Raw genomic sequence first — 26,005 nt, 5'->3', positions numbered from 1 at the left:
AGGGTCCGCCAGCAGAACACCGCCAGGCCGTATCATGTATCATGATATGGTCTGCGGCAGTCTACTGGCGTGGTGCTGCTGCTGCCAGCAGCGCCACCTTACCGTCATCCGCCGGCATGGCCACAGCCGGATTTCCACCATCCTTCTGGAGGAAATCTGGCTGTGGTCATAATACGGCTGATGGCTTGTAGCCACGGCGATGGTCTTTTGGCGGCCAGCGCCACGGCTGTAGGTGTTATATACCGCCAATGTTATAATGAGGCCCTTAATCTTTAAAAATGTGTATCTTTACTTGGGAAAGTTGGATTTTTTGTCATTTTGTTTTTGTTTTACTCAGAGAAATATTGGCTATTTTTCTAAATTGATGTGGAACACTTTTGTGTTTTTTTCACTGTGTTACTGTGCATGTGTGTACAAATACTTCACACATTGCCTCTGAGGTAAACCTGACTGCTTGTGCCAAGCTACCAAGGGAGTGAGCAGGGGTTATCTTAGCTGTGTGGCTCCCTTACTCTGACTAGAATGAGGGTTCCCTCTTGGACAGGGTGGAAACCATTGCCAACTAGAGAGCCCATTTTGAACAATCCTGGTCTAAACAGTGAGATGCGGGGTGCAGCCGAACTGTGAAGGTGATGCATCAATTTTCTCCCTGCGGTGGCGACAATGGTTCCGATGCAGCCTTTCTGATGGTGATCCAATGGTTCCAAGTGCAATGCCCCAGGTCTGATCCCTTCAACTATGAGAATGCACTGATTCTGACCCATGCAAAGGTGAAGATGTGCCTGTTCTAATGAAGATGCATGGGTTCTGGTAGTTGCAGCACTTTATACCCACTTCCATGGCCCAGGACGGGATTGACACACTTGGCAGGGCAAGACTTGCAGCAAGCAAAGTCTAGGTGCTGGAGGTAATGATGAGTCAAAATCTTTTGTGTCCCTGAGACTTCAAAAGAACAACAGGCAAGCCAGCAAGTGCTTAGAATAACTCTGGTTTCAGGTGAGATGGACCCAGGCCTTTCTCAGGAGAACAAAGGGCAGCAGAGCAGAAAAGCAGTTCTTCCAGAGCAGGAGTTCAGGTTGGCTGTTCCTTTGAAGTAGGAGTGACTTAAAGAAGAGTCTTTGAAGTGCACAGAGGTACTTTCTTTCTGTCTTGGCTCCAGATGCCCTACAGGAGAGTATGCAGCCCTTTGTGTTGGAGCAGTACACTGCCCTTTCAGTTGTAAGTGTCAACTCTCCCCTCTTATTCTGCCCCGGGTTGGCCCATCCGGATGTTGATGGCCCTTGAGTCACATCTAAATTCCCTTTGTGTGTTGCTGTCTAGAGGGAAAGTGCAAAGTCCAACTGTCACACAGCCCAGACATATATTGGAGACAGGTTGCAGACACACACATTTAAGAGCAGGAAAATGCCAACTTTTTAAAAGTGTCATTTCGAAAATTGTAACAATTAATCTGACGTTACCTTTAAAGAGGATTTCTTACTACAATTCCATAGGTACAAAACATGACATATCTACTATTTCTCAATTACTCAATTACTCAATTACTCAATTAGGAATTACAGCTTGTTAAATGTAACAAGAAACCCTAATGTCAACCAATGAGAGGGGTAGGCCTCACAGTAGTGAAAAACTAAATTCAACCAGGACAACCAGGATATGTAATATTTAAAAGTATATGTCTTGCCTTTTAATTATTTAGCATCCTGCCCTATGGGCTATTAGAACTTACTGTTGGGGTGACATGTATGTTATGAAAGGGAAGTTTAAGGTTTGTCAAGAGGTTTTAAATGCCAAGTCAACATGACAGTGTAACCGCACATACTAGCTCTGCAATGGCAGCCCTGAGATGTGTTTAAAGGCTACTTGAGTGGGTAGCACAAGCAGTGCTTTAGTCCTACTAGTAGCATTTAATTTACAGGCACTGGGCACATGTGGTGCACTTTATGAGGGACTTATAAGTAAATTAAATATGCCAGATGTAGATGTGTAAATCAACCACATTTAAAGTAGAGAGCACATGTACCTGTGCACTAGTCAGCAGTGGTAAAGTGCTCAGAGTCCTAAAGCCAACAAAAAGAAATCAGCAAAAAGTTGAGGCAAACAGGCAAACCACTTGGGGGGAAGACCACTCTAAGGCTGACAAGTCTAACACTACTGATACCAGCCCATGATTACATTTGTGTAGCTGGAGTAAATAGGTGTCCATGACAGTTCCTGACACTTGTCTATAGTAACAAACCTCATACATGTAAATATTGTTCTTTAAAAAACAAAAATAAATTCCAAGAGCATATTCATATGGTCATAAAGTAAATTACATCTAACCTTGAGGAGATATTTGCAACCTGCCGATCCCTGGTCATGCCGAATGTAGGTATATAATGAACAAACTTCCAATGTTACCATCAGAAAAGTGTGCTCCCCATTCCAAGCTGGTAATTTGGATAACAGTCACTAGTGTCAATTCAGTAAAATGGTAAGTTAAACACAAATAGTAATATGTAATTATTCAAATATATTGTAGTACTCTTTAGGTGTGCAGTGCAATCTGTTAGAAATTATTTTTGTGGGGGCACGGTTTACACAGAAAGGATGGCGGCCGTGCTTTAGCTCAGCTCAGCACCTGCTCTCCCCCATGCCATCCGCACAACACCTGTGTTGCGCGACCCCAGAGAGCCATTTGGAAGTACAGTAAATGGCCTGGTGTGACCGCGGCATGCCTCACATAGTTGGGGTGGCCTTTCCTGATTGGTGGGACGCAGTCCACGGGCTGTAAGGCGCTGCACCAATGGCACAACAGACACATGACATCTGCCAACAGGCACAGGACATTGGCACCACCCCGGCATTATTGGGGCATGCTAGACAATGGGAGACGCTTTCCCCCTGACATGCACTCAAGACTGAGGCCTGCGCTGTCCCACCCATAGCTGCCTGCAGCAGCCATCAAGTCTCTGGAAGCTTGCATTTGATGACTACATGCCCTGGAGACATACTGTCTGCACTAATTAACTGCCTCGCTGAACTTTACCTCTACAACATCTCAGGTACTCCTCCTATAAACTTTACAATTGCCTAATGTACCCTCTTCTGGGCCACCTGTTCACTTTGGAGGCTTCACCCAGACTCTGTGGCACTGTTCGTGCTGCACACTGGCTGGAGGACAATGGTGCATGCATGCCCTGCTGCCTCTGAACTATAGTCTGCACTTCTTGTGCTGCCCAGTGCTTCCACTATCCCTAACATTTGCACATGGCTACGTACTGCTGTACACATTGTCATCTAAATTTACCTACACTCACCATTCACAATGAGATGTCTGCGGTCAGGAACCAAAATCCCACCTGCATCATTGAGGGAACCCTATTCTTCATGTACTCTGGGCTGCCTCCAACCTGATCTAGATACCAGCACCGGATCCAATGAAAGGAAGTTGGACTAGGTGTTGGCAGCTATTGAAAGTACTCAGACTTCACTACTAAACCACATAGGCACAGTAGCTGCCGACCGTACACTGTTGCATGCAGACCATCCCAACCTGGCAGACAATGTCTGGGCAGCCGGGTAAATAATTCTCACACTGCAACCCCAAATACAGGACACCGACAAAACCATCCAGACATTGAAGGAAGTGATTTTCATACTGGAGAAGATGCTGAAGATGCTGAAGGCCGCTCTCATCAAAATAACATTATCATTGTTGGCTTACCTGAAAACGCGGAAGGTAAAGACCCTATCTCATATGTGGAGAACTGGTTGTGCTCCACATTACATGCATCCTTGTTCTCTTCTTTTTTTTACAATTGGGAGGGCCCAGAGGGTATCCACAAGCCGCCCTTCCTCAGTCTTGAATCCCCACCCCATGGTGGTTTGTCTGTTACACTATTGAGACCGACCGACCCAAGGGTAGGTCGTTCCCCCTGCCGCTGCAGCTCCACCAGCCCAGGCTCCTGAAACCTCCAAGCAAGTCCTGCGAAACTACAGTAAGTACTCCCCCCGCCCAGCCCCTCGCCCTGCCCATCGCTACTCACCTCTTCTCCTGCTTCTTTCTTCATCTTTGATCTTCCTCTGTGCTCTCCATCTGTATTCTTCATCTGTGTTCTTCTTTCTTCCCTGCTCCCCGTCCTGCGTGTTCTTTCTCCTGTCTTCGTCTGTGTTCTTCTTCTGTGCTCTTCTTTCTTCCCTGCACCCCGTCCTGCGTGTTCTTTCTTCTTCTTTGTCCTTCTTCTGTGCTCTTCATCTGTATTCTTCATCTGTGTTCTTCTTCTGTGCTCTTCTTCTGTGTATTTCCTCTGTGTTTCTTCCTTCTCTTCTGCACCGCGATCTGCGTGTGCTTTCTTCTTTCTTCATCTGTGTTCTTCATCTGTGTTCTTCGTATCCTCTGCTTCTCAGGCCTCTCCTCTTCTGCCTGACTCCTCTTCCTTGACTCTTCGCTCCTCTTCTTCTTTACCTTTCTTCTTGGCTCTTCTCTCTTCGGTTCTTCTGCTCCTGACTCCTTGCTCCTCTTCTTCTTTACCTTCTTCTTGGCTCTTCTCTCTTCGGTTCTTCTGCTCCTGACTCCTGGCTCCTCTTCTTCTTTACCCTCTTCTTGGCTCTTCTCTCTTCGTTTCTTCTGCTCCTGACTCTTCTCTTTGAACTGCCTCACTCCCCTCCACCTCTGTAACCCCCCTTCCCCTATCTTCCTATCTTTCTTCCTTACTCCCCGCCACCTTTAACCCCCCCTCCCCTATCTTTTCCCCCTCCCCTCTACCTGACCCCCCCACCCTCCGCTTTCCCGCCGCCACCTCCTGCTCGCCCCGCCCCCCCTGCTCCCATTCGTCGCCCCCCTCCCGCCCCCACCCCCAGCTGACCCCTCCTCCCTCTTATGGCGGCCGCTGCGCGACAGAGTTAGCGACCCTTGACCCAAGGGTAGGTCGCTCCCCCTGCCGCTGCAGCTCCACCAGCCCAGGCTCCTGAAACCTCCAAGCAAGTCCTGCGAAACTACAGTAAGTACTCCCCCCGCCCAGCCCCTCGCCCTGCCCCACGCTACTCACCTCTTCTCCTGCTTCTTTCTTCATTTTTGATCTTCCTCTGTGCTCTCCATCTGTATTCTTCATCTGTGTTCTTCTTTCTTCCCTGCACCCCGTCCTGCGTGTTCTTTCTTCTGTCTTCATATGTGTTCTTCTTCTGTGCTCTTCTTTCTTCCCTGCACCCCGTCCTGCGTGTTCTTTCTTCTTCTTTGTCCTTCTTCTGTGCTCTTCATCTGTATTCTTCATCTGTGTTCTTCTTCTGTGCTCTTCTTCTGTGTATTTCCTCTGTGTTTCTTCCTTCTCTTCTGCACCGCGATCTGCATGTGCTTTCTTCTTTCTTCATCTGTGTTCTTCATCTGTGTTCTTCGTATCCTCTGCTTCTCAGGTCTCTCCTCTTCTGCCTGACTCCTCTTCCTTGACTCTTGCTCCTCTTCTTCTTTACCTTTCTTCTTGGCTCTTCTTTCTTCGGTTCTTCTGCTCCTGACTCCTTGCTCCTCTTCTTCTTTACCTTCTTCTTGGTTCTTCTCTCTTCGGTTCTTCTGCTCCTGACTCCTGGCTCCTCTTCTTCTTTACCCTCTTCTTGGCTCTTCTCTCTTCGTTTCTTCTGCTCCTGACTCTTCTCTCTGACCTGCCTCACTCCCCTCCACCTCTGTAACCCCCCCTCCCCTATCTTCCTATCTTTCTTCCTTACTCCCCGCCACCTTTAACCCCCCCTCCCCTATCTTTTCCCCCTCCCCTCTACCTGACCCCCCCACCCTCCGCTTTCCCGCCGCCACCTCCTGCTCGCCCCGCCCCCCCGCTCCCATTCGTCACCCCCCTCCCGCCCCCACCCCCAGCTGACCCCTCCTCCCTCTTATGGCGGCCGCTGCGCGACAGAGTTAGCGACCCTTGACCCAAGGGTAGGTCGCTCCCCCTGCCGCTGCAGCTCCACCAGCCCAGGCTCCTGAAACCTCCAAGCAAGTCCTGCGAAACTACAGTAAGTACTCCCCCCGCCCAGCCCCTCGCCCTGCCCCACGCTACTCACCTCTTCTCCTGCTTCTTTCTTCATTTTTGATCTTCCTCTGTGCTCTCCATCTGTATTCTTCATCTGTGTTCTTCTTTCTTCCCTGCACCCCGTCCTGCGTGTTCTTTCTTCTGTCTTCATATGTGTTCTTCTTCTGTGCTCTTCTTTCTTCCCTGCACCCCGTCCTGCGTGTTCTTTCTTCTTCTTTGTCCTTCTTCTGTGCTCTTCATCTGTATTCTTCATCTGTGTTCTTCTTCTGTGCTCTTCTTCTGTGTATTTCCTCTGTGTTTCTTCCTTCTCTTCTGCACCGCGATCTGCATGTGCTTTCTTCTTTCTTCATCTGTGTTCTTCATCTGTGTTCTTCGTATCCTCTGCTTCTCAGGTCTCTCCTCTTCTGCCTGACTCCTCTTCCTTGACTCTTGCTCCTCTTCTTCTTTACCTTTCTTCTTGGCTCTTCTCTCTTCGGTTCTTCTGCTCCTGACTCCTTGCTCCTCTTCTTCTTTACCTTCTTCTTGGCTCTTCTCTCTTCGGTTCTTCTGCTCCTGACTCCTGGCTCCTCTTCTTCTTTACCCTCTTCTTGGCTCTTCTCTCTTCGTTTCTTCTGCTCCTGACTCTTCTCTCTGACCTGCCTCACTCCCCTCCACCTCTGTAACCCCCCTTCCCCTATCTTTCTATCTTTCTTCCTTACTCCCCGCCACCTTTAACCCCCCCTCCCCTATCTTTTCCCCCTCCCCTCTACCTGACCCCCCCACCCTCCGCTTTCCCGCCGCCACCTCCTGCTCGCCCCGCCCCCCCTGCTCCCATTCGTCACCCCCCTCCCGCCCCCACCCCCAGCTGACCCGTCCTCCCTCTTATGGCGGCCGCTGCGCGACAGAGTTAGCGACCCTTGACCCAAGGGTAGGTCGCTCCCCCTGCCGCTGCAGCTCCACCAGCCCAGGCTCCTGAAACCTCCAAGCAAGTCCTGCGAAACTACAGTAAGTACTCCCCCCGCCCAGCCCCTCGCCCTGCCCCACGCTACTCACCTCTTCTCCTGCTTCTTTCTTCATTTTTGATCTTCCTCTGTGCTCTCCATCTGTATTCTTCATCTGTGTTCTTCTTTCTTCCCTGCACCCCGTCCTGCGTGTTCTTTCTTCTGTCTTCATATGTGTTCTTCTTCTGTGCTCTTCTTTCTTCCCTGCACCCCGTCCTGCGTGTTCTTTCTTCTTCTTTGTCCTTCTTCTGTGCTCTTCATCTGTATTCTTCATCTGTGTTCTTCTTCTGTGCTCTTCTTCTGTGTATTTCCTCTGTGTTTCTTCCTTCTCTTCTGCACCGCGATCTGCATGTGCTTTCTTCTTTCTTCATCTGTGTTCTTCATCTGTGTTCTTCGTATCCTCTGCTTCTCAGGTCTCTCCTCTTCTGCCTGACTCCTCTTCCTTGACTCTTGCTCCTCTTCTTCTTTACCTTTCTTCTTGGCTCTTCTCTCTTCGGTTCTTCTGCTCCTGACTCCTTGCTCCTCTTCTTCTTTACCTTCTTCTTGGCTCTTCTCTCTTCGGTTCTTCTGCTCCTGACTCCTGGCTCCTCTTCTTCTTTACCCTCTTCTTGGCTCTTCTCTCTTCGTTTCTTCTGCTCCTGACTCTTCTCTCTGACCTGCCTCACTCCCCTCCACCTCTGTAACCCCCCCCACCCTATCTTCCTATCTTTCTTCCTTACTCCCCACCACCTTTAACCCCCCTCCCCTATCTTTTCCCCCTCCCCTCTACCTGACCCCCCACCCTCCGCTTTCCCGCCGCCACCTCCTGCTCGCCCCCGCCCCCCCTGCTCCCATTCGTCACCCCCCCTCCTGCCCCCAGCTGACCCCTTCTCCCCCCCTCCTCCCTCTTATGGCGCCCACTGCGCGGCCGCGCCAAAGGTGCGCCAAAGGCAAGCCCGTCTGCGCCCGTCCACGCCTGGACCACGCCCAGCGCCACGACCCCTGGCTCACAGCACTCCCAAACCCTGCAGCACCGCTACGACCCCACCACCCTCCACGCCCTCAACCCAGGGCGCTCCAGCACCTGCTTCCAAGCCAACCCGAAACGTACCCACTGACCCTTCGCATGTCGCACCTGCAAACTCACCTTCCACCGCGAAACTACCACGCCCGCCAGCCCACGCGCAAACAACCACCTCAAATGCATCCTGATCAACGCACGTTCCGTCCACAAGCACGCCGCTGAACTATGGGACCTCCTGGACTCCACCGCACCGGACGTCGCCTTCATCACTGAGACCTGGATGAACGCCTCGTCGGCCCCCGACATCGCCATAGCAATCCCCGATGGCTACAAGATTTCCAGGAGAGACCGCACCAACCAAGTAGGTGGAGGTATCGCCATCGTCTTCAAGGACTCCATCAACGTCACTACCTCCACCGAAGACACCCCCTCGCTGCCGAACACCTGCACTTCCAGATCCACACCGACCCCAGGACCACCCTCAGAGGAACTCTCATCTACCGACCCCCTGGACCACGCACCCTCTTCAGCAACTCTATCACTGACTTCATCTCCCCGCACGCCCTTGCCTCGCCGGACTACATTCTCCTCAGTGACCTCAACTTCCACCTGGAACAGAACAACGACCTCAACACCACCGCCCTGCTCGACAACCTCGCCAACCTCGGTCTCAAGCAACTGGTGAACACCCCCACCCACATCGCCGGACACACGCTCAACCCCATCTTCTCCGCCAAAAACCACGTATCCTTCAGCCACTCCTCCGCTATACACTGGTCCGACCACAGATGTGTCCACTTCACCTTCCAACGCGAGACTCGCCACATCCGCACACAACCCATCCCACGCCAACAGTGGAACAAAATCCCCGAGGAACAGCTTCTCTCCACTCTCAGCGACAACCAACCCACCTTCTCCCCCGACCCCAACGACGCAGCCCTCAGCCTCACGAATTGGATCACCAACTGCGCAGATAACCTCGCTCCCCTCAGACGCCTCCCAAGACAGACCAACATCAAAAAACCTCTCAGGTTCAATGACACCCTTAAGGAATAAAAAAAAAACGGCCGCACCCTCGAGAGAGCCTGGCGCAAGGACCACACCGCAGATAACATGACTGCCCTCAAGAACGCTACCCGCGAACACCACCAACTGATCCGCGCCGCCAAAAGAAATTCCTTCACAGACAGACTGGACAAAAACAGCCACCACAGCAGAGAACTCTTCAACATCGTCAAAGAGCTCTCCAACCCTAACGCCAACGCCAACGCCATCACGCCCTCACAAGACCTCTGCAACTCCCTCGCCACCTTCTTCCATCGTAAGATCACCGACCTACACGACAGCTTCGGACACCAGACCCAGCCAACCTCCACAGAACCTACAACCCCAACCATCACCCTCAACGCCTGGACTCACATCAACACGGAAGAGACCAAAGCCACCATGAACTCCATCCACTCCGGTGCCCCCTCGGACCCCTGCCCACACTTCATCTTCAACAAAGCCGACAACATCATCGCCCCGCAACGCCAGACCATCATCAACAGCTCGTTTTCTTCTGCTACCTTCCCCGAAAGCTGGAAACACGCTGAAGTCAACGCCCTACTGAAGAAACCTACGGCGGACCCAAGCGACCTGAAGAACTTCCGCCCCATCTCGCTCCTCCCCTTCCCGGCCAAAGTCATAGAGAAGACCGTCAACAAGCAACTTACCAACTTCCTTGAAGACAACAACCTACTCGACCCCTCTCAGTCCGGATTCCGAGCCAATCACAGCACAGAAACCGCCCTCATCTCAGTCACAGACGACATCAGAACCCTGATGGACAACGGAGAAACAGTCGCCCTCATCCTCCTCGACCTCTCGGCTGCCTTCAACACTGTTTGCCACCGCACCCTAATAACCCGACTCCACTCCATCGGGATCCAAGGACAGGCCCTGGACTGGATCACCTCCTTCCTCTCCAACCGCTCCCAAAGAGTATGCCTCCCACCTTTCCGCTCAGACCCCACCGAGATCATCTGCGGCGTCCCACAAGGCTCCTCGCTCAGTCCGACTCTCTTCAATGTCTACATAAGCCCCCTCGCCGACATCGTACGCAAACACAGCATCATCATCACCTCCTACGCCGACGACACTCAGCTGATACTTTCCCTCACCAAGGACCCCACCAGAGCCAAGACTAACCTGTAACATGGAATGAAAGACGTCACAGATTGGATGAAACTCAGCCGTCTGAAACTAAACTCAGACAAAACGGAAGTCCTCATCCTCAGAAACACTGCGACCGCCTGGGACGACTCCTGGTGGCCCACGGCCCTTGGCACCGCACCAACCCCCTCAGACCACGCACGCAACCTCGGATTCATCCTGGACCCACTTCTCACCATGACCAAACAGGTCAACGCCGTATCATCCTCCTGCTTCCTCACCCTCCACATGCTCCGAAAGATCTTCTGTTGGATCCCCGCCGACACCAGAAAGACCGTGACCCACGCCCTCGTCACGAGCCGCCTGGACTACGGTAACACCTTATACGCAGGAACCACCGCTAAACTCCAGAAACGTCTGCAGCGAATTCAAAACGCCTCCGCCCACCTCATCCTTGACATACCCCACAACAGCCACATCTCCGCCCACCTGAGACACCTACACTGGCTTCCCGTCAGCAAAAGGATCACCTTCCGGCTCCTCACCCACGCACACAAAGCCCTCCACAACAAGGGACCCGAATACCTCAACTGCCGCCTCAGTTTCTACACACCCACCCGTCATCTTCGCTCTACCAACCTCGCTCTTGCCGCCGTCCCTCGCATCCGCTGCTACCACTAATGCTCAAGCATTGAATACTTAGCTTGCACACCTGCGGTTGTCAGATGCCTGGATAGTCTGCAATCCAGAATCTAGAGTTTGTTCCTTTTACCCTATCCAGCATAATTTGCGTGTCCATATAGGTCGCTTTGTAGGCTCCGTGGATATTCTCCCCCCATAACATGTACCAATTACTTAGGGTGTACTCATTCAGATCACAATCCCCAGTATCTTTGTCTGAACTCAGATGCAACCCTCCAATGCCCACATGGTGACTACAATCAGCAGCCTTAGATTACCCCCCCTTTCTCCTCCCCTGGGTCTGCATAGACGATCATTTTGAACTCAATTATAATACCGCCTCCTCCTGCTCAATAGAATGGAACACCTTTAGGTCAGTGATCAGAAGCCATTTTATGGGATATACGTGGAACATGAGGCGGGCTCTAGATTGAGCCATCTCTCGCATTGAATGCAATCTTCTTGTTCTCAAATCACGAGTGGTCTCAGATGCTGAGATGGCATGGCTTACACCAAAATGCACGCTATGGACACAGACTTACATGCCATTGACTCATTTCTCTGTAACACATCCCTATCTACCATCACTCCTGATCAGACAGCCAAACTAGACACTGCCATTTCCGTATTTGAGGTGCTTGAAGCTATGCATGCCCTGGTTGTGGGGAAGACTATGACACCAGATGGTTGCATCACGACCACTTACAAAGCCTACACCACTCTATTGGCTCCCTGCCTCCAGACAGTTTATGACGAGGCCTTTCAAGAGGCCTGTTTAGCATTTTCCCTTCATGAGGCTCTACTTAGTTTCTTAAACAAACCGGATTGTGACCCCACAGCTCTTGGCTTGTACTGCATGCTTGCGCTTCTTAACACCGATTACAAAATACTCACCAAGATATTGGAAGATCGACTTGCTCCTTTGGTACCTGCACATGTACAGCCGGATCAGAATGGGTTAGTCTTTGTCAGTAACACCTCACTGAACTTACACAGAGTTTTCAGAGTTATAGAGAACACTCCCCAGACCTGGCTGTCTGGTCCTTGACTTGGAGAAAGCTTTTGACTCCTTGCTGTGGTACTTTTTTTTTGCAGTTTTACCTTGATACATATTAGGCCCCAGATTTATTAGACTGGTGAAGCTCTTAAATACCAAACGGGTACTTTGAGTAAAAACAGGGACTCTGAAATCTGATCCCATCATGATTCAGAAAGGCACACATCAGGGTTTACTCCACTCCTCTTTACTTTTCTCACTAGCAATTGAACGATGATGGGACACGCTCGGTGTCATTATATGCCAATGATTTGTTACTTCATCTGCGCAATGTTCATGCAGTCCCACCAGATTTGGCACCTATATTCCAGACATTTGCAGAACTCTCTGGGCTAAAAGTAAACTGAGAGAAAACCTGTCTTTACTCCTTTTCTGCCACCATTCCAGACCCTGCTTTCTCCCATGGAGGTGCCCACCTCTTATGGCAACCCACCACATTTAAATATCTAGGCATCTGAATTTATTGTGATCCTACTGATCTATTTGCTGGTAACCTTACTCGTACAGTATCCTCTATACATTTGCAATCAGTGTTTTGGAAGACCATCCCCCTCTCTGTGGCCAGTAGGGTGGCACTAGTTAAGCTGGTTATGACCCCCCACATATTATATCACTTTGCAACCTCCTCTTATATCTTCTTCAGTCCTTCTTATCCACACTAGGCAGCCTTATATGTGACCTCATCTGGCATAATACAAGGTGCAGAGTGGCATTACACAAACTCAAACTACCACCCATGGGTGGTGGATTGGTGGTCCCTAACTTTGAACACTACTACCTGGCTTCCCAATTACAGTGGCTGCAACTATCTGACACTGCCAGTGCCATTCCACCCTGGGGTTTCTCAAATGTACTACGCCTATTTCACCCAGGCTCCAAACATTACATGCCACTTTCACTGCTGTTGCAGATAGCACATCGTGGCATTGAAACAACAGCCTATTGATAACCACAACAATCCAGCCATATGCCCCTGTCATTCCCTTGTGGAGCACCCGGAGGTAGGATGGGTTAATTCCAACGGTGGAGCTTTCTACCTGACATGAAGCAGGCCTGCACACACCTGGAGACCTCTATAGTGACGACACCGTAATGTTGTTTGATACTTTGTTAACAGGCAAGAGCCTACCTCCTGGTCACTTCCTCCTTTATAATTCAATAATAGGTGCCCTTGACACTGCCTGGGGCAGTGCAGTTGGAATGCCCCATACATCTCACAGTACTGTACCTCCATGTCATGAGATCAGGCTGCCATCTGATACTCTGGTTTGCCGACTCACTTTGCATGCATACTGCCACCTCTATGTCCCCATTGTGCGCTTAATGGGAAAATGACTTAGGCTGCCCTTGAACAAACTAAGAATGGATTGCTATTACAGAGTAACCTGCTCTCATTAAACAAAATGCCTGCTTTCCCCATATTCAGTATTACATATTCCACAGAGCCTATCTTATACCTGTGAAAATAAATTGTTACTATCTTCGGTCAGATTGTCACCTGTCCTCGCTGCATTCAACCTGATGTTACCCTGATACATATGTTATTGGATTGCTCTTCCCTCCACCAGTACTGGCTGGGTGTGGCATCCGGCCGAGCACAATCTACAAAAAGGCTGGTGCCACACACCTGTGAGCCCTGTCGGTTAGGTTTAATATTTAGGGACAAAAAACATAGGGCTACCACTAGGTTCATCAATGTAGGCCTGATTCCTGCCAAATGCCTAATCCTGCGGGGCTGGAAGTCACCAACACCTCCATCGGTTTCTGCATAAGAGATGTCTAGGAGGGCATGGGCCCGTGTTGGAGTAATGTCACTGTGTAGGGAGGATACGCATGGTCTTTGTAAGTACCCACTAGTGGACAGCTGTTACACTATCCTAGAAGCCTTTCAGACATCAATATGTGCTGGTGACACATTGCCTGTCCCACTGGCACCAACACCCAAGAAAGCCCAGGATACAGATTTACCTTTAACTTGATCCCCCCACAAGCATCTGCCCATGCCCCCATCCGATCATCTCCACCAAACAATTAAGATGCTCATGTCTCTGTCAACCTTATACTGAGTTAGCAACACACACTGCTCTCCCCACATTTTTGTCCACCTCTTTTTCTACTCCCATACATGCTGCGGTCCCCTCTCACCAGTTACCATCTCCTTATTGGGGCCCACAGCCTCACTCATTACCTATGCTATCCTCTTTTCCTCTTATTCTTCTCTCTGCCTCTCCTCTTGTAATTCATAATGCTTGCATTGAATCTCTGATTTTGCATACTTCTTTTAACACTTTGACCATAAACTGTGGTATAATCTGCATTTATGCTGCATCCGATGTTGGACATTTTTGATAGTGTGTATGGTAGATGTACTGTTATGTATGTATAATGAAAAAAAAAAGAAAATGTAATAACGAGATTCAAACAAATAAAATGAAATTATTTTTGCATGTATAAACCATCTAACTCACTTTTCTTTTTTTTTTTTTAGGTATAGTCACTACTTATTTCAGCGCATGCAGCTTGAAACTCATGTCATCTAACCTTAGTGAGAATTCCATTCCCCATGGGTATGGAAGGAGATTGAGAGTGTTAGCTCCACGCCTTAAAGGGAACAAAGTCGACTACAAGACAACTCACAAGCAGCTAAATTATGAGCATCATTGTTAATTTGTACTGCTTTTGGCAAAGGTGTAAATCCATTGCCTTGTGACTGGAATATTATAGATCCTGAATAAAACATATGCAGGATTTGTAATGATAGCTTGGATGTTTCTCATACAACAACCAGTAGATGGGAAGTATGTGACAGGCCACCTAGCTTATGCCTATGCCTATGGACTGCATGTTACATATATTTGCTGCATCCTTAAACATTAGGGGGATATTTATGAGTCAGTTGTGCTGCTGTTGCGTCACTTTGATCTATGGGGCCACGCAAAGCTACTTTGTGTGGCTGTGAATGGCCTGGTAGATAGATAGATAGATAGATAGATAGATAGATAGATAGATAGATAGATAGATAGATAGATAGATAGATAGATAGATAGATAGGTATTGAGTAAGGCAATGTAATGGAAATCACTGTATTGCCTTACTCTGTGCACAGGGGTCATTCCTTGGACATTGTGGTGGGTGTTTGCACGCAACAACCATGGATTTAGACACATCCCCAGATTTACAAGACATTAACCATAGGAAGCACCAAAACCTTATGTCTTTCAAGGGAAGCGCAACAAGGAGAAATAGCTTTATTTCTCCTCGTTTTCCCTCTCCCTATATGTGGTGCATTCTGCAGCACACTTGGAAGGAGGAAAATGCCTCCCATGGTTGTTTTTGTGTAGGAAGGTGTCCTTTCCTGCACACAAACAATCTTATCTACAACGCAGGCACCATTGCACCGTGGTGCACGGGTGCCTGTGTTGGCTCTAGGCTGACAAAATGGCACCTGCACAGTGAGAAAGGACATGAATGAGCTGCATGCCATAGAGACAGCACGTTTCTGCCCTTTCCCTTGATGTGGGGCAGAGCTGAAAGTTGACTTGATGTACTGCCCTAGGTCAAAAGCTCATAAATATAAGCCTAAGGGTATTTCACTAGGACAAATAATTGTTAGGAGATGACACCTAAAAGAGTGACATTAACAAATATATTCAAGAAACTACATCAAAGCCAAATACAATGAATATATGAAACTATTTGAAAAATAGTGATTGAAACTATAAAGTATACAAAATGCTGAAAAAAATGTTTATACACTTACAGCAGCAGTGCGGTCCACTTCACACCGACTACTCAAAATGAAACAGGCCTCGGCATCATCCATCCTGTTAAAAATAAAATATTTTTTTATTGGTGCAGCAATTGTTACAGCACATTGAATATTTCACTAGTAAATACATCAAAACCTCAGTTTGCTTCTAGTTACCACATTTAGTGATAAGGAGTAATGTGTTAAAATATTTTACATTGAAATACTGCCTGTTATGGAAAGTAATTTTCAGCTGCAAATCCACATTTGCCACTGGAAATGGCTGCATTTACGCCTACTGAATAATGACAAAAGGATATATGTAACTATACGGTACGATTTCCTATTTAATTACTCAGGAGTGAATTACGTTATGGTGTAGCAAGTAGGCGTTTTAACGAATAGTTACCCTTACTTTAGTTTAATTTATCTAGTGTATGTATGCTAGTAAAGCAAACTTCAAAGCACATAAATAGTAAACAGGACACAGTACTGATACCGAAGATATGAAATGACAATAAGACGGATAATATCAGATTCACAATTAAATATGCAGTAAAAATAGATACAGACAATTTTTTCCCTACAAATGTTTGTTTAACAAATGCAAAAGAGGCAAGGCTGGAGATATGCTAAAGTTAAAAAAAGTGCACTCAACAGTGTCACCCCTGCAAAACTCACCATCATATCACCAGAGGTCTTAAATCCCTTTTAGTTGGCACTAATCTGCCTAGTGAACTGAACATAGTCCATCAAGTGTTTGAGACAGAGGGCCAAAGGTAGCAAAGTTTTGCGAGTCGCAAATGGCCCGATTCGCAATTTGCGACTTCGCAAAATCCGAAATGGGATGCAAAAATCCCATTTCCGAAGGGCAAATTGCGATGTGAGCCATTACTAACTCGCAAAAATAGCGACCTCATTGTGCGACCCGCAAAGAGGAAGTTGCAATTTGCGAGTCGCAAACCATATGAAAAAGCCACTCGCAAATTGCGACTGGTCGCCAAAGGCCCATTTTGCCCACCTAAATTGCCACTAAGTCAGAGCAGGTGGTAACCAGAACCAAACTATAAAAGGAGACCCGGAAGGCATCTGGGTTACTCAAAATGGCTGAACTGTATGTGATAGCATGGAGGAGGAGAGTCCACGCTGCCCAGCAGAGGCGGAGGAGGAGCCAGAGACAGGAGAGAATATACAGAACCAGGCATACACTTTTCCAACAAACTGAGGAGGAGATCTATGACAAATATAGACTGAGCAGTGCAGCAATATTAGAATTAATTGAACTACTCAATCCGCAGCTTCAACGACAGACAATGCGCGGCAGCGCTATCCCCACACATGTGCAAGTGCTATGCTCACTGTACCTCTTGGCCTCGGGTAGCTATCAGGGGGAGATTGCTGTGGCAGGTGGGGTATCCCAAAGTGCACTCTCACGATTCTTCAGATGTTTTCTAGATGCCATACTCACACACATGTCCAGATACATATACCTACCCAGGAATGAGGCACAAATTAACAGCACCAAGTTGAACTTCTACCGAATTGCCAACTTCCCACATGTAATAGGATGTGTGGACGGGACACATATACAAATCTGCCATCCTGCAAATCTGGAATATGTGTTCCGCAATAGGAAATGTACTCACTCACTAAACATCCAGGTGGTATGCGACGCCCATAATGTCATCACTGACATTGTAGCTAAATTTCCAGGGAGTACACATGACTCATACATATTCAGGCACAGTGGGATACACCAACGCCTAGAACGTGGGTAGTTTGGAGACGGATATCTATTAGGTATTGGTGAATACACCCTGAAGCCATACATACAGGTCACTGTAGAAACCATCCCTGCCCTGCTAACATTGCTTATTTTTGCCAAACAGGTGACAGTGCATATGCGCTAAGACCATGGATACTTACCCCGTACCTAACACCTGGCAATGAGAATGAGAGGCGTTATACCAGTGCCCATCGGCGGACCAGAACGGCCATCGAGAGGACCTTCGGACTGTTAAAGGCAAGATTCAGATGCCTCCACAAAAGTGGAGGTGCGTTCCAGTATGCCCCAGTAACAGCATTCAAGATCGTTGGCGCATGTGCAATCCTACACAACATTGCCACCAGACGTGGGCTACATCTCACCCCTGAAGACACAGATTCGGAGGATGAGGAGCAAGAGCTACCACATCGACAGCCTGGGGATAGAAGCATTGCAAATCAAGGCAGACAGGGACGGGACCACATTGCAACCCAATACTTTGGCAGGTAGGTGACAACTGTCACCACACTCACTGATGTCACACAAACAGAGCCCAGTTGTCTAGTGGAACAAACAAAACCATTTTATTTGTGAACTAAATGATGAAAGAAAAGTGCTGTCCGTTAAGGTCTGTTCATGTCCAAACGTAATGAGGACACATTGACATCATATGCCTCATGAGTCATGCCGTCTGATGGCCTACACCCTCCTCCTTGTGCACTCAGCATGGCTCATCCCAGGTGGGTCAGCTGACCCCTGCCGTGCACTTGCACTCCTCAACACAGGGGAGTCACTTGCAGACACACTGCTGATTGTGGACCCCTCCTCACTGTCCTGAGGGGTCTCACCTGTGCCCCTTGCCACCTGCCTAGCTTCCAACAAGTCCACTGAGTGGCTGATGCAGCCAAGTCCACTGACACATCACCGCAAAGTGGCCAAGTTCCACCAGTAGACTCACGGTCCGTCTAGACAGGCCAGTAGTGTTTGTTGCAAGACGCTCAATTGACGCTGCCATGCGGTCGAAGTGTGCCACTGTGTGGCGCTCCCTGCGCCTTGCGCTGCGTCTGTCTGACACCAGTTCCATCACAAGTTGGCGGATGGCCTGGGTGAGATCCCCCACATTATCATTCAGTCTAGTGAACTTTGTGTTCACTTCAGCCAGGCCAGTGGTCATGTTGCCCTCCATTCTGTGCAATGCACTTGATATTGACTGCAGTTGTCTGTTTTGCAGGCGCTGACCGTTAAGGAGGGATGACTCTACTCCTGACATTGCTGCATCCCCTATCTCCTCCTGGGGCACCGCCAGAACTCGGCGTCTGTGTCTGTGCCTTTCTCGAGCTGCTGGCTCTGAACGACTTGCTGTGAGGCTGGGGCCAGGGGTCGTGTGAGCTTTCCCCATTTCCTGCTCCTGTTCCTGAGGGGACTGTGGTGGTGTCCTGGTGGGCCCAGGAATTTCTGCTGCAGCCTCCTGCACTGTCTCTGGCCTGTTGTCTCTTCCCTGCATGTTGTCGCTGCTGGTGGTGTCGTGTGGGAGACCTGTGGGACATAGGGAATACACTGTCAGTCTCTCACATCTGTTGTGTGCCTCATAATAAACATTTGTCTATATGCTGATTACTGTACTACATTGCCCATAATGCACCATTCTAGTGGTTGCTAGACTGGAATGGAGCTAGTCTGGTTGTGCCTGCTGCTGTGTACTGGGAGAGTGTGGATACTGCATTTGTAAGTGTGAATGCATATTTCATGGTACTCACTTTTGGATGTCCCTGGTGCAGAACTGTCCACTTCTCCCATACCAGAAATGGCCTCAGGCTCCAGGGTCTGCTCCACCATTGCTTCCACCTCCTCCGGTGCCCCTCATTTCGCTGAGCCTCTCTGCTACCCTCTCCTTTGTCCTGGAGCGCAGGTCATACCACCTTTTCTTTATTTCCTCCAGGGTGCGGTGGCTCATCCCTATGGCATTAATCCGGTCCTGGATTTGCAGCTAAATCTTCTTTTTTTCTGTGTCTGGGACACTCAGGGCTGCCTTCCCAAACAGTTTGTCATGGTGCTGGCAGCATTCCTCAGTGAGCACCTCCAGTTCTTTGTCAGAAAACTTCAGTTTTCTTCTTCTCCCAGCACTGCCTGTTTCCTCCATAGTAGCAGCAGATCCTCTCTCCTGGGTGTTGCACTGCAATTTGGAAAGGGTGTGGTCCTCCCTCCCCCCAGGTGTATTTGATGACTTCCTGGTTCTGATGTCATCACCAAGAGCCAGGAAGTGTATTTCCCAACTGTTATACTGCACCTGCAGGCAATTTGTGGGCCAGTCGCAATTTGCGACACCTGACTCACAAATTGCAAGCTCGCTTTTAGCGAGGTCGCAAAAAGAGACCTCGCTAGAAGCGAACTCGCAAAATGCGGTGCAGCATCATTTGCGAGTCGCAAATTGGTGTCGCACTTTTTTTTGGGATCCCATTTTGCGAGTCGGAAATTGTGATTCGCATTGAATCGCAATTTTCGACTCGCTATTTCTTTTCCTACCTACATCTGGCCCCAAGCCCCTGCACCACAAAGAACTCTAGCATATATCATATCCTTAATTGGCAACCCACTGAGAGTGTTTTGAATATCTTATAGATGGTCAGATTATTTAAGGAGGTACTCTTTTCTTATATTTTTATAACCTTCAGGAAACTCTGTGTAACATTGCTCAATTGTTCATAAATAAAATTATTATTTTCTGACTTCATGACATGAGCAGAAAAAGAAAAAAAAAGAATTTAGTTGCTCCAGTTTTATCACACATTTAGAAAGCAAGCTCAAATACTTACAGTGAAAACGAGATTCATTTTTCATGCATTTTCAACATTTTTTAACAGCGTGTTACAAATTTGTAAAAGGCTACATACAACCCTTTAGGAATTAACCACATCTATTTGAAATCCGCTTACGAATTTAAAGAAAGCACCCACAACCTTCAGAAAACTCCTAAATTGGTTACAGCAAAACCAGACTGTTGAAGGGTGGGGCATTGGTTGTGTGGCCTGCACAAGTAATAGGTCCGCACTCAACCACCACTGGGAACCAAGCACCCCATTGCAGCACTTGACTCTCATAAGGTATTGTTGCAGAGCAGTCCAAGGGTTACTCAAGGGAGGTGGGGGAGGTGGTGTGGGCTAGTAATCACCATTCACAAGCACACAAGAATAACACTCAATACATGATTGTCCAGTCTGTGCTTTTAATTTTGATAAAGTAAAAGTACATTTATTACACACAACAATTTAGAAATATAAACAAGCTGATTGAATTACCCTTGGATAACATTGTGTAATCATTCTTGTCTCTCCCAAAGTGAAATATAAACCAACAACCCACATGGCAGAACATTCACTTGTATTTCAATGCAATATTTGACTGTAACTCGGACTGAGAGCACCTAATACTGGCAATAAAGTACATCTATTTTAATCAATAGTGGCTGTCACTCTCATTACTCAAATAAGCGTCAACAAGAAGCATGCCTAGGCAGTTTGGAGTGGTTTGCGCTCTTTGGATTACTCTCAGCAGGATCTACACAGTCTACAAACACCCCTAAAGGGTGTTGGCCAAGGTTCATCATATTCCACATTGAAACATTCAAAATAAAAATGATGCACAGTTGGCACAGTTCCTAAAGGACATCACTTGGTTGTTAATCATTATGTAATACCATCTTGCACTCCTAGAGGGTGCCTTTTCATATGACCCTACACAAGTCATACCATTGGCCACCACACCGCAGCCATACGTTTTGAATCAAATTTAGCACAACATGCTAGCCTTTTAACCATATTCCCTAAAAGACTCAATTTCTGTGAAAATGCCTGTAATTACAGCCTTTTACTCCTAGAGGATGTTAACCATTGTAGCAATCTGTTGTTCTCAACATTCAGGCCACAAGGACTGCAGTCTTGATCTTCACCCCTAGAGGACACAGTTCCACCACTCTAAAACAAAGGTCCCACCTGGGACAGAGCTTGAGCACACATTATTACCCTTGAGAGGTTATCCTTCCCAAGCCCCCTGAATCTAAGGGTGGAGACATTTGATATTTTCCTGGGGGGTGGCTGCACTCCTTCTGCAGCTCCCCCCGCATGTGGTGATGATTTTGGTGGTGACCCCACTCTCCTGGGGATCACCACCATCCCAAACAAGTGGCTTGGTAGACATTTGGGCCAGGCCCTGCAGGGCATTATGGGGCTCTCCCTCACATGCGTGCATACCAAATGAGCGGCTCTCCCGCTGGTCCGGGGAGAGCCACTGTGGCCGTTTCCCTGGTTTCCTAGGTTCTTTAGGGGTAGCCAGTCCTACCCGGACACTCCACGGCCATCATCAAAAGCAGCTCAGGGAACCCAACCCTGGCTGCTCTCATCAGCTCCCTGCCCAGCAAGCACCTTCAGGTGCTGCCGTAGGAGGCGGCTTGTCTTTTGGAATCTGCCGGCTCCCGCGGGCTGATGCGTGTGGTGCTGCAGCTAGGCTGGCTACATGGGGCAGTGTGGCGGCACTCTGTCCTCCTTCTCCAGGGCCCCCCTCTTCACCTTCACTGGGGGCTCAATGGAGTCTCCTGACTTTACTTCATTCTGGGGTCCCAGGATGGGGTTGGGGGCCCCACTCTTCATTTTTGCAGGGGCGCAATGGTGTCTACCGACTTTGCTTCACTGCGGGCTCTTGGATGGGGTCTGAGGCCACTCTCTTCATCTTTTTTAGGGGACCTGACTGCATCCCCCAGCTTTGCTTCTTTGTGGGACACCAGGTTGGGGCCCGGGGTCCCTCCCCTCACCTTCGAGGGAGCATGACGGCACTCCCTCGCTGCCAGATTTTCATTGGTGACTCCCAACGGCACTCCCCAGCTCCAATCTTCTCTGTGGCAGCTCCCGGACCCTGGCCCACCCCGGAGACAACATTGAAATTGTGGCAGAGCCCCACATGATTTGCTGCCGATCCTCTCTTGGGGTCAAAGGTCACATACGTTCCCTTGGGGATATCTGGGCCTCTGTGGGCCTATTTTGATGATCTTCAGCTCATTTTGCTCCTGGTGGCGAGCCTTAACCATCATTTTCACTAGGCCTCCTGGCCTAGAAGGTTCCCAACTCAGTAGGGAGCCAGTCCCACTAACTCCCTGTGCCAGCCTTTCATTTTGGTGCTTTCCTCTCTTCTGGGCAGTGTGCTCTCCTTGAGCCAGAGCCCAGTCTTTTCCCCAAATATTGTCCTCAGAGGGTGTAAGGGGACCAGCTTACCTGGTCCTGGGTTGTGCTCCACCGAGTCTGGAGTCATTCAGGGGCAGAGCCCTTGCCCCGATGGGTAGTCAGGGGGTTCTTCTTTCCAGTTGTCCATGATGCCCGTCTTCAGTCCCAGTGTTATTCAGAGAACACAACCAAGAGAAAGAGCCCTTCCCTCTTGAAGACCTTTTCAGTGGGAAGCAGAAGTGTCAAGCATGGCTGCCCCTCTGGCTTATCCTGATGTGCCACATCACTTCTCCGTCCCTGGCCCAACCTTCCTGCTTAGTCTTCTGGGATTGCTCAGAATGGCGTCATCCAGGAGTCAGTTGCCACATGTGCTCTGAGAGTCTCAGCCTCTCCCCCCTGACATTCCTGCCAGGGCCTCTCCCAGCTATTCCTTCGAGGAACCCCTCCTCTCTGAGGGTCCTTGGGCAGGCCACTTACTGGAACGGAATGACAGCTGGCTGATTGATGCAAGACTCTGCTCCTGCATCTGGACAGAGAAGTAATTGTCCCTAATCCTGAGCTGAGTCAGAGAAAGATGACATTTCTGGATGACCATAAGCAGTACAAATATGCTTTTGTAACCTACTGTACATTGGTGCAACTCTGGAGTCTGTGGGCCCTAGGGAACTGGAGTTGCATCCTAGGCCAGCCTTTCCCATTGACATATAATGAGTGTCACTACAATGAAGACAGTAAGTACACTGACTACCCCCCACATGTGTATACCCATCTCATAAGGCCTACTTAGGCCCCTTCTGCACCATGCTACCTAAGCACAGTTCTTGGGCTATACATGCCATGAAACCTCCCCGCGCAGCCCTCACATGTGGGCACTCAGGTGTGCACATGTGATCATGTGTAACCAGCCCTGGGCCTCCTACCCTTGTGCGTCACAGAACCCTACAACTTACATGCTAACTAAAACTTGTTATGAGTTATTAAGGGCTTCACACCACTACCTTTTGATAGATAAAGTGCGCTTTCAACAGGAAAAAACCCTTACCACGGGCTGTGAATTTGCAACAGAAATGTACTGATCTCTTTTTACTAGAGCAGTTTCACCCACAATATTTCTTAGTAGGTTTACTGATAATGATAGGGTGCAGTTAAAGGATGAATTGGAAGAATACATCAAATACAAAATATACAGTGGTCAGTGATCATTCAGTGGGAAACAACCATGTAAAAATGTGGACCCATTATAATTATAACATCGGAAGCAAGACTGGGTGGGAATACCATCCATCAATCAATAAATCAGAGTTTGTAAAGCGCAACTACTCACCTGTAAGGGTCTTAAGGCATTAAGGGGGTTTGTCCTCTGAGCTCCAGTCGAAGAGCCAGGTTTTAAGGTCCTTTCTGAATTGGGGTAGCAATGGTGACTGCCTGAGGCCCAGGGGCAGGGTGTTCCAACTCTTTGCTGCGCGGTAGCCAAAGGATCTCCAACCAGCCGAGGGCTTCTGCATGCGGGGTACGGTGGCTACTGCTTGTTGAGCGTAGCTGGTGGGGTTGTAGAAGGTGATGCAGTGGTTGAGTTAGGCGGGTCCTAGGTCGTGGAAGGCCTTGTAAGCGTGGACAAGGAGCTTGAAGTTAATTCTCTTCTCAATAGGGAGCCAGTGGAGGTCTGATTGGAGATATGTTCACAGCGTGGAATGTCCAGGATGAGTCTTGCGGAGGCATTTTGGATGTGCTATAATTTCCTGAGGTCCTTCTGGGTGATACTGGCGTAGAGGGCATTGCCATAGTCAAGTCTGCTGGTAACCAGGGCATGAGTTATGGTTTTGCTGGAGCCCTTTGCGATCCATTTGTAGATCTTCCGGAGAAGTTGGAGTTTGTGAAAGCAGGAGAATGCGACTGAGTTGAATTGGCAGGTCATGGTGAGCAATAAGTCCAGGATGACGCTGAGGTTGGGTGCATGGTTTGTTAGGGTGGTGGGGGGTGTCCAGGTTCAGTGTCCACCAGGCTACTGTGGATGGTCCCAGGATCAGGACCTCAGTCTTGTTGGAGTTGGGCTTAAGGCAGCTGCCCTTCATCCAGGTGGCAATGGCTTCCATCCTGTTGTGGAAGTTCTTCTGAGCAGTAGTGAGGTTTTCTGTCAGTCAGATGATAAGCTGAGGATTGTTGCGTAGGAGATGATGTTCAGTCTGTGGTCCCTGACGATGGATGCAAGCGGGACCATGTAGACATTGAAGTGTGTGGAGCTCAGGGAGGAGCCCTCTGAAACTCTGCAGCTGATCTCCGTAGGTTCTGAAAGGTAAGGTGGGAGTCTGACTCTATGTGTTTGTCCAGACAAGAAGGAGCGTATCCATTGTAGGGCCTTTCCAAGGATGCCGGCTGCATAGAGCCTGGAGCAGAGGGTAAGGTGTGAGGCCGTGTCGAAGGCAGCCGATAGGTCCAGTAAGATGAGGACTGCTATATGGCCATGGTCAAGGAGAGAGCGGATGTCATCTACGGCAGCGAGGAGGGCAGTTTCTATGCTGTGATTGCTTCTGAAGCCTGATTGGGAGGTGTCAAGGATGTTGTTGTGCCCCATATGCTTACGGAGCTGAGCATTGATGGCCTTTTCGATGGCTAGGCTGGGAAAGGCAGTAGAGAGATGGGACAGGTATTTGTGAGGTCCAGGGGGTTGGCCATGGGTTTCTTCAAGAGCGGTTGGATCTTGGTGTGCTTCCAGTCCTCTGGGAAAGTGGCTGTCTTTATGGAACAGTTGAGGGTGTGTTGGAACTCTGGTGCAGTGAATGTGTTGGCCTTGCTGAAAATGTGGTGAGGACAGGGGTTGGTATGGGCTCTGGAGTAGATGCTGCTAATGATGGTGGGGTCTCGTCTGTGGTGAGGGTGGTCCAGCAGTGTAGAGTTTGTGGTGGTTCGATTGGATGAATCTAGGGGGTTATTGGAGGGCTCGGAGGGTCTTGGGATCCAAAACTGTTGTGTATGTGTTCGATTTTCCACTGGAAGAAGTTGGCTAGCCTGTCGCAGACATCTTGAAATGGAGGGATGCTTGCTGTTTCTGATTGGGGGATGGCAAACTCATTGACCATGGCGAAGAGCTCTTTGGTGTTGTGAGCGGTGATGCTGATGCTGTCTTCCTGGTTACTCTGATGAGTTGGTGGTGGAATTTGGTGCCTGCTTTGAAAGCCTTGAAATCTTCCGTGGACTTGCTGTTCATCCATCTTTTCTCTAGCCATCTGTAGGTGTGCCTGGAGTCCTGTACTGCAGGGGAGAACCAGCTGGCCTTCTTGCGGATGTGTTTGGCTGAGGTCTTACGGAGAAGTGCTCGGGTGTTGGTGCATCCGGAGATCCATTGCTGGAGGTCCTGTGCCGAGATGTTAGCATCTGCTGTGAGGGGCGGGGGAGACCTTATGAGGG

At 49.0% G+C, this 26,005-nt stretch overlaps 1 protein-coding gene across 2 annotated transcripts in view; it reads right to left on the bottom strand.

Moving 5' to 3' along the window:
* KCNT2 (potassium sodium-activated channel subfamily T member 2) overlaps positions 1 to 26,005 on the bottom strand; it is a 2,196,588-nt gene that overhangs the window by 425,401 nt on the left and 1,745,182 nt on the right. For both annotated transcript variants that reach the window (XM_069233351.1, XM_069233350.1), the window contains exon 13: positions 15,638 to 15,701. In XM_069233351.1, the coding sequence (XP_069089452.1) occupies positions 15,638 to 15,701 (64 nt within the window). The remainder of the gene's footprint in view (positions 1 to 15,637; positions 15,702 to 26,005) is intronic.

Source organism: Pleurodeles waltl, chromosome 4_2 (assembly GCF_031143425.1).
Source record: "Pleurodeles waltl isolate 20211129_DDA chromosome 4_2, aPleWal1.hap1.20221129, whole genome shotgun sequence".
NCBI lineage: Eukaryota > Metazoa > Chordata > Amphibia > Caudata > Salamandridae > Pleurodeles > Pleurodeles waltl.
The sequence above is the reverse complement of the archived record's forward strand: the minus strand, read 5'-3'. Positions and strand labels throughout refer to the sequence as shown.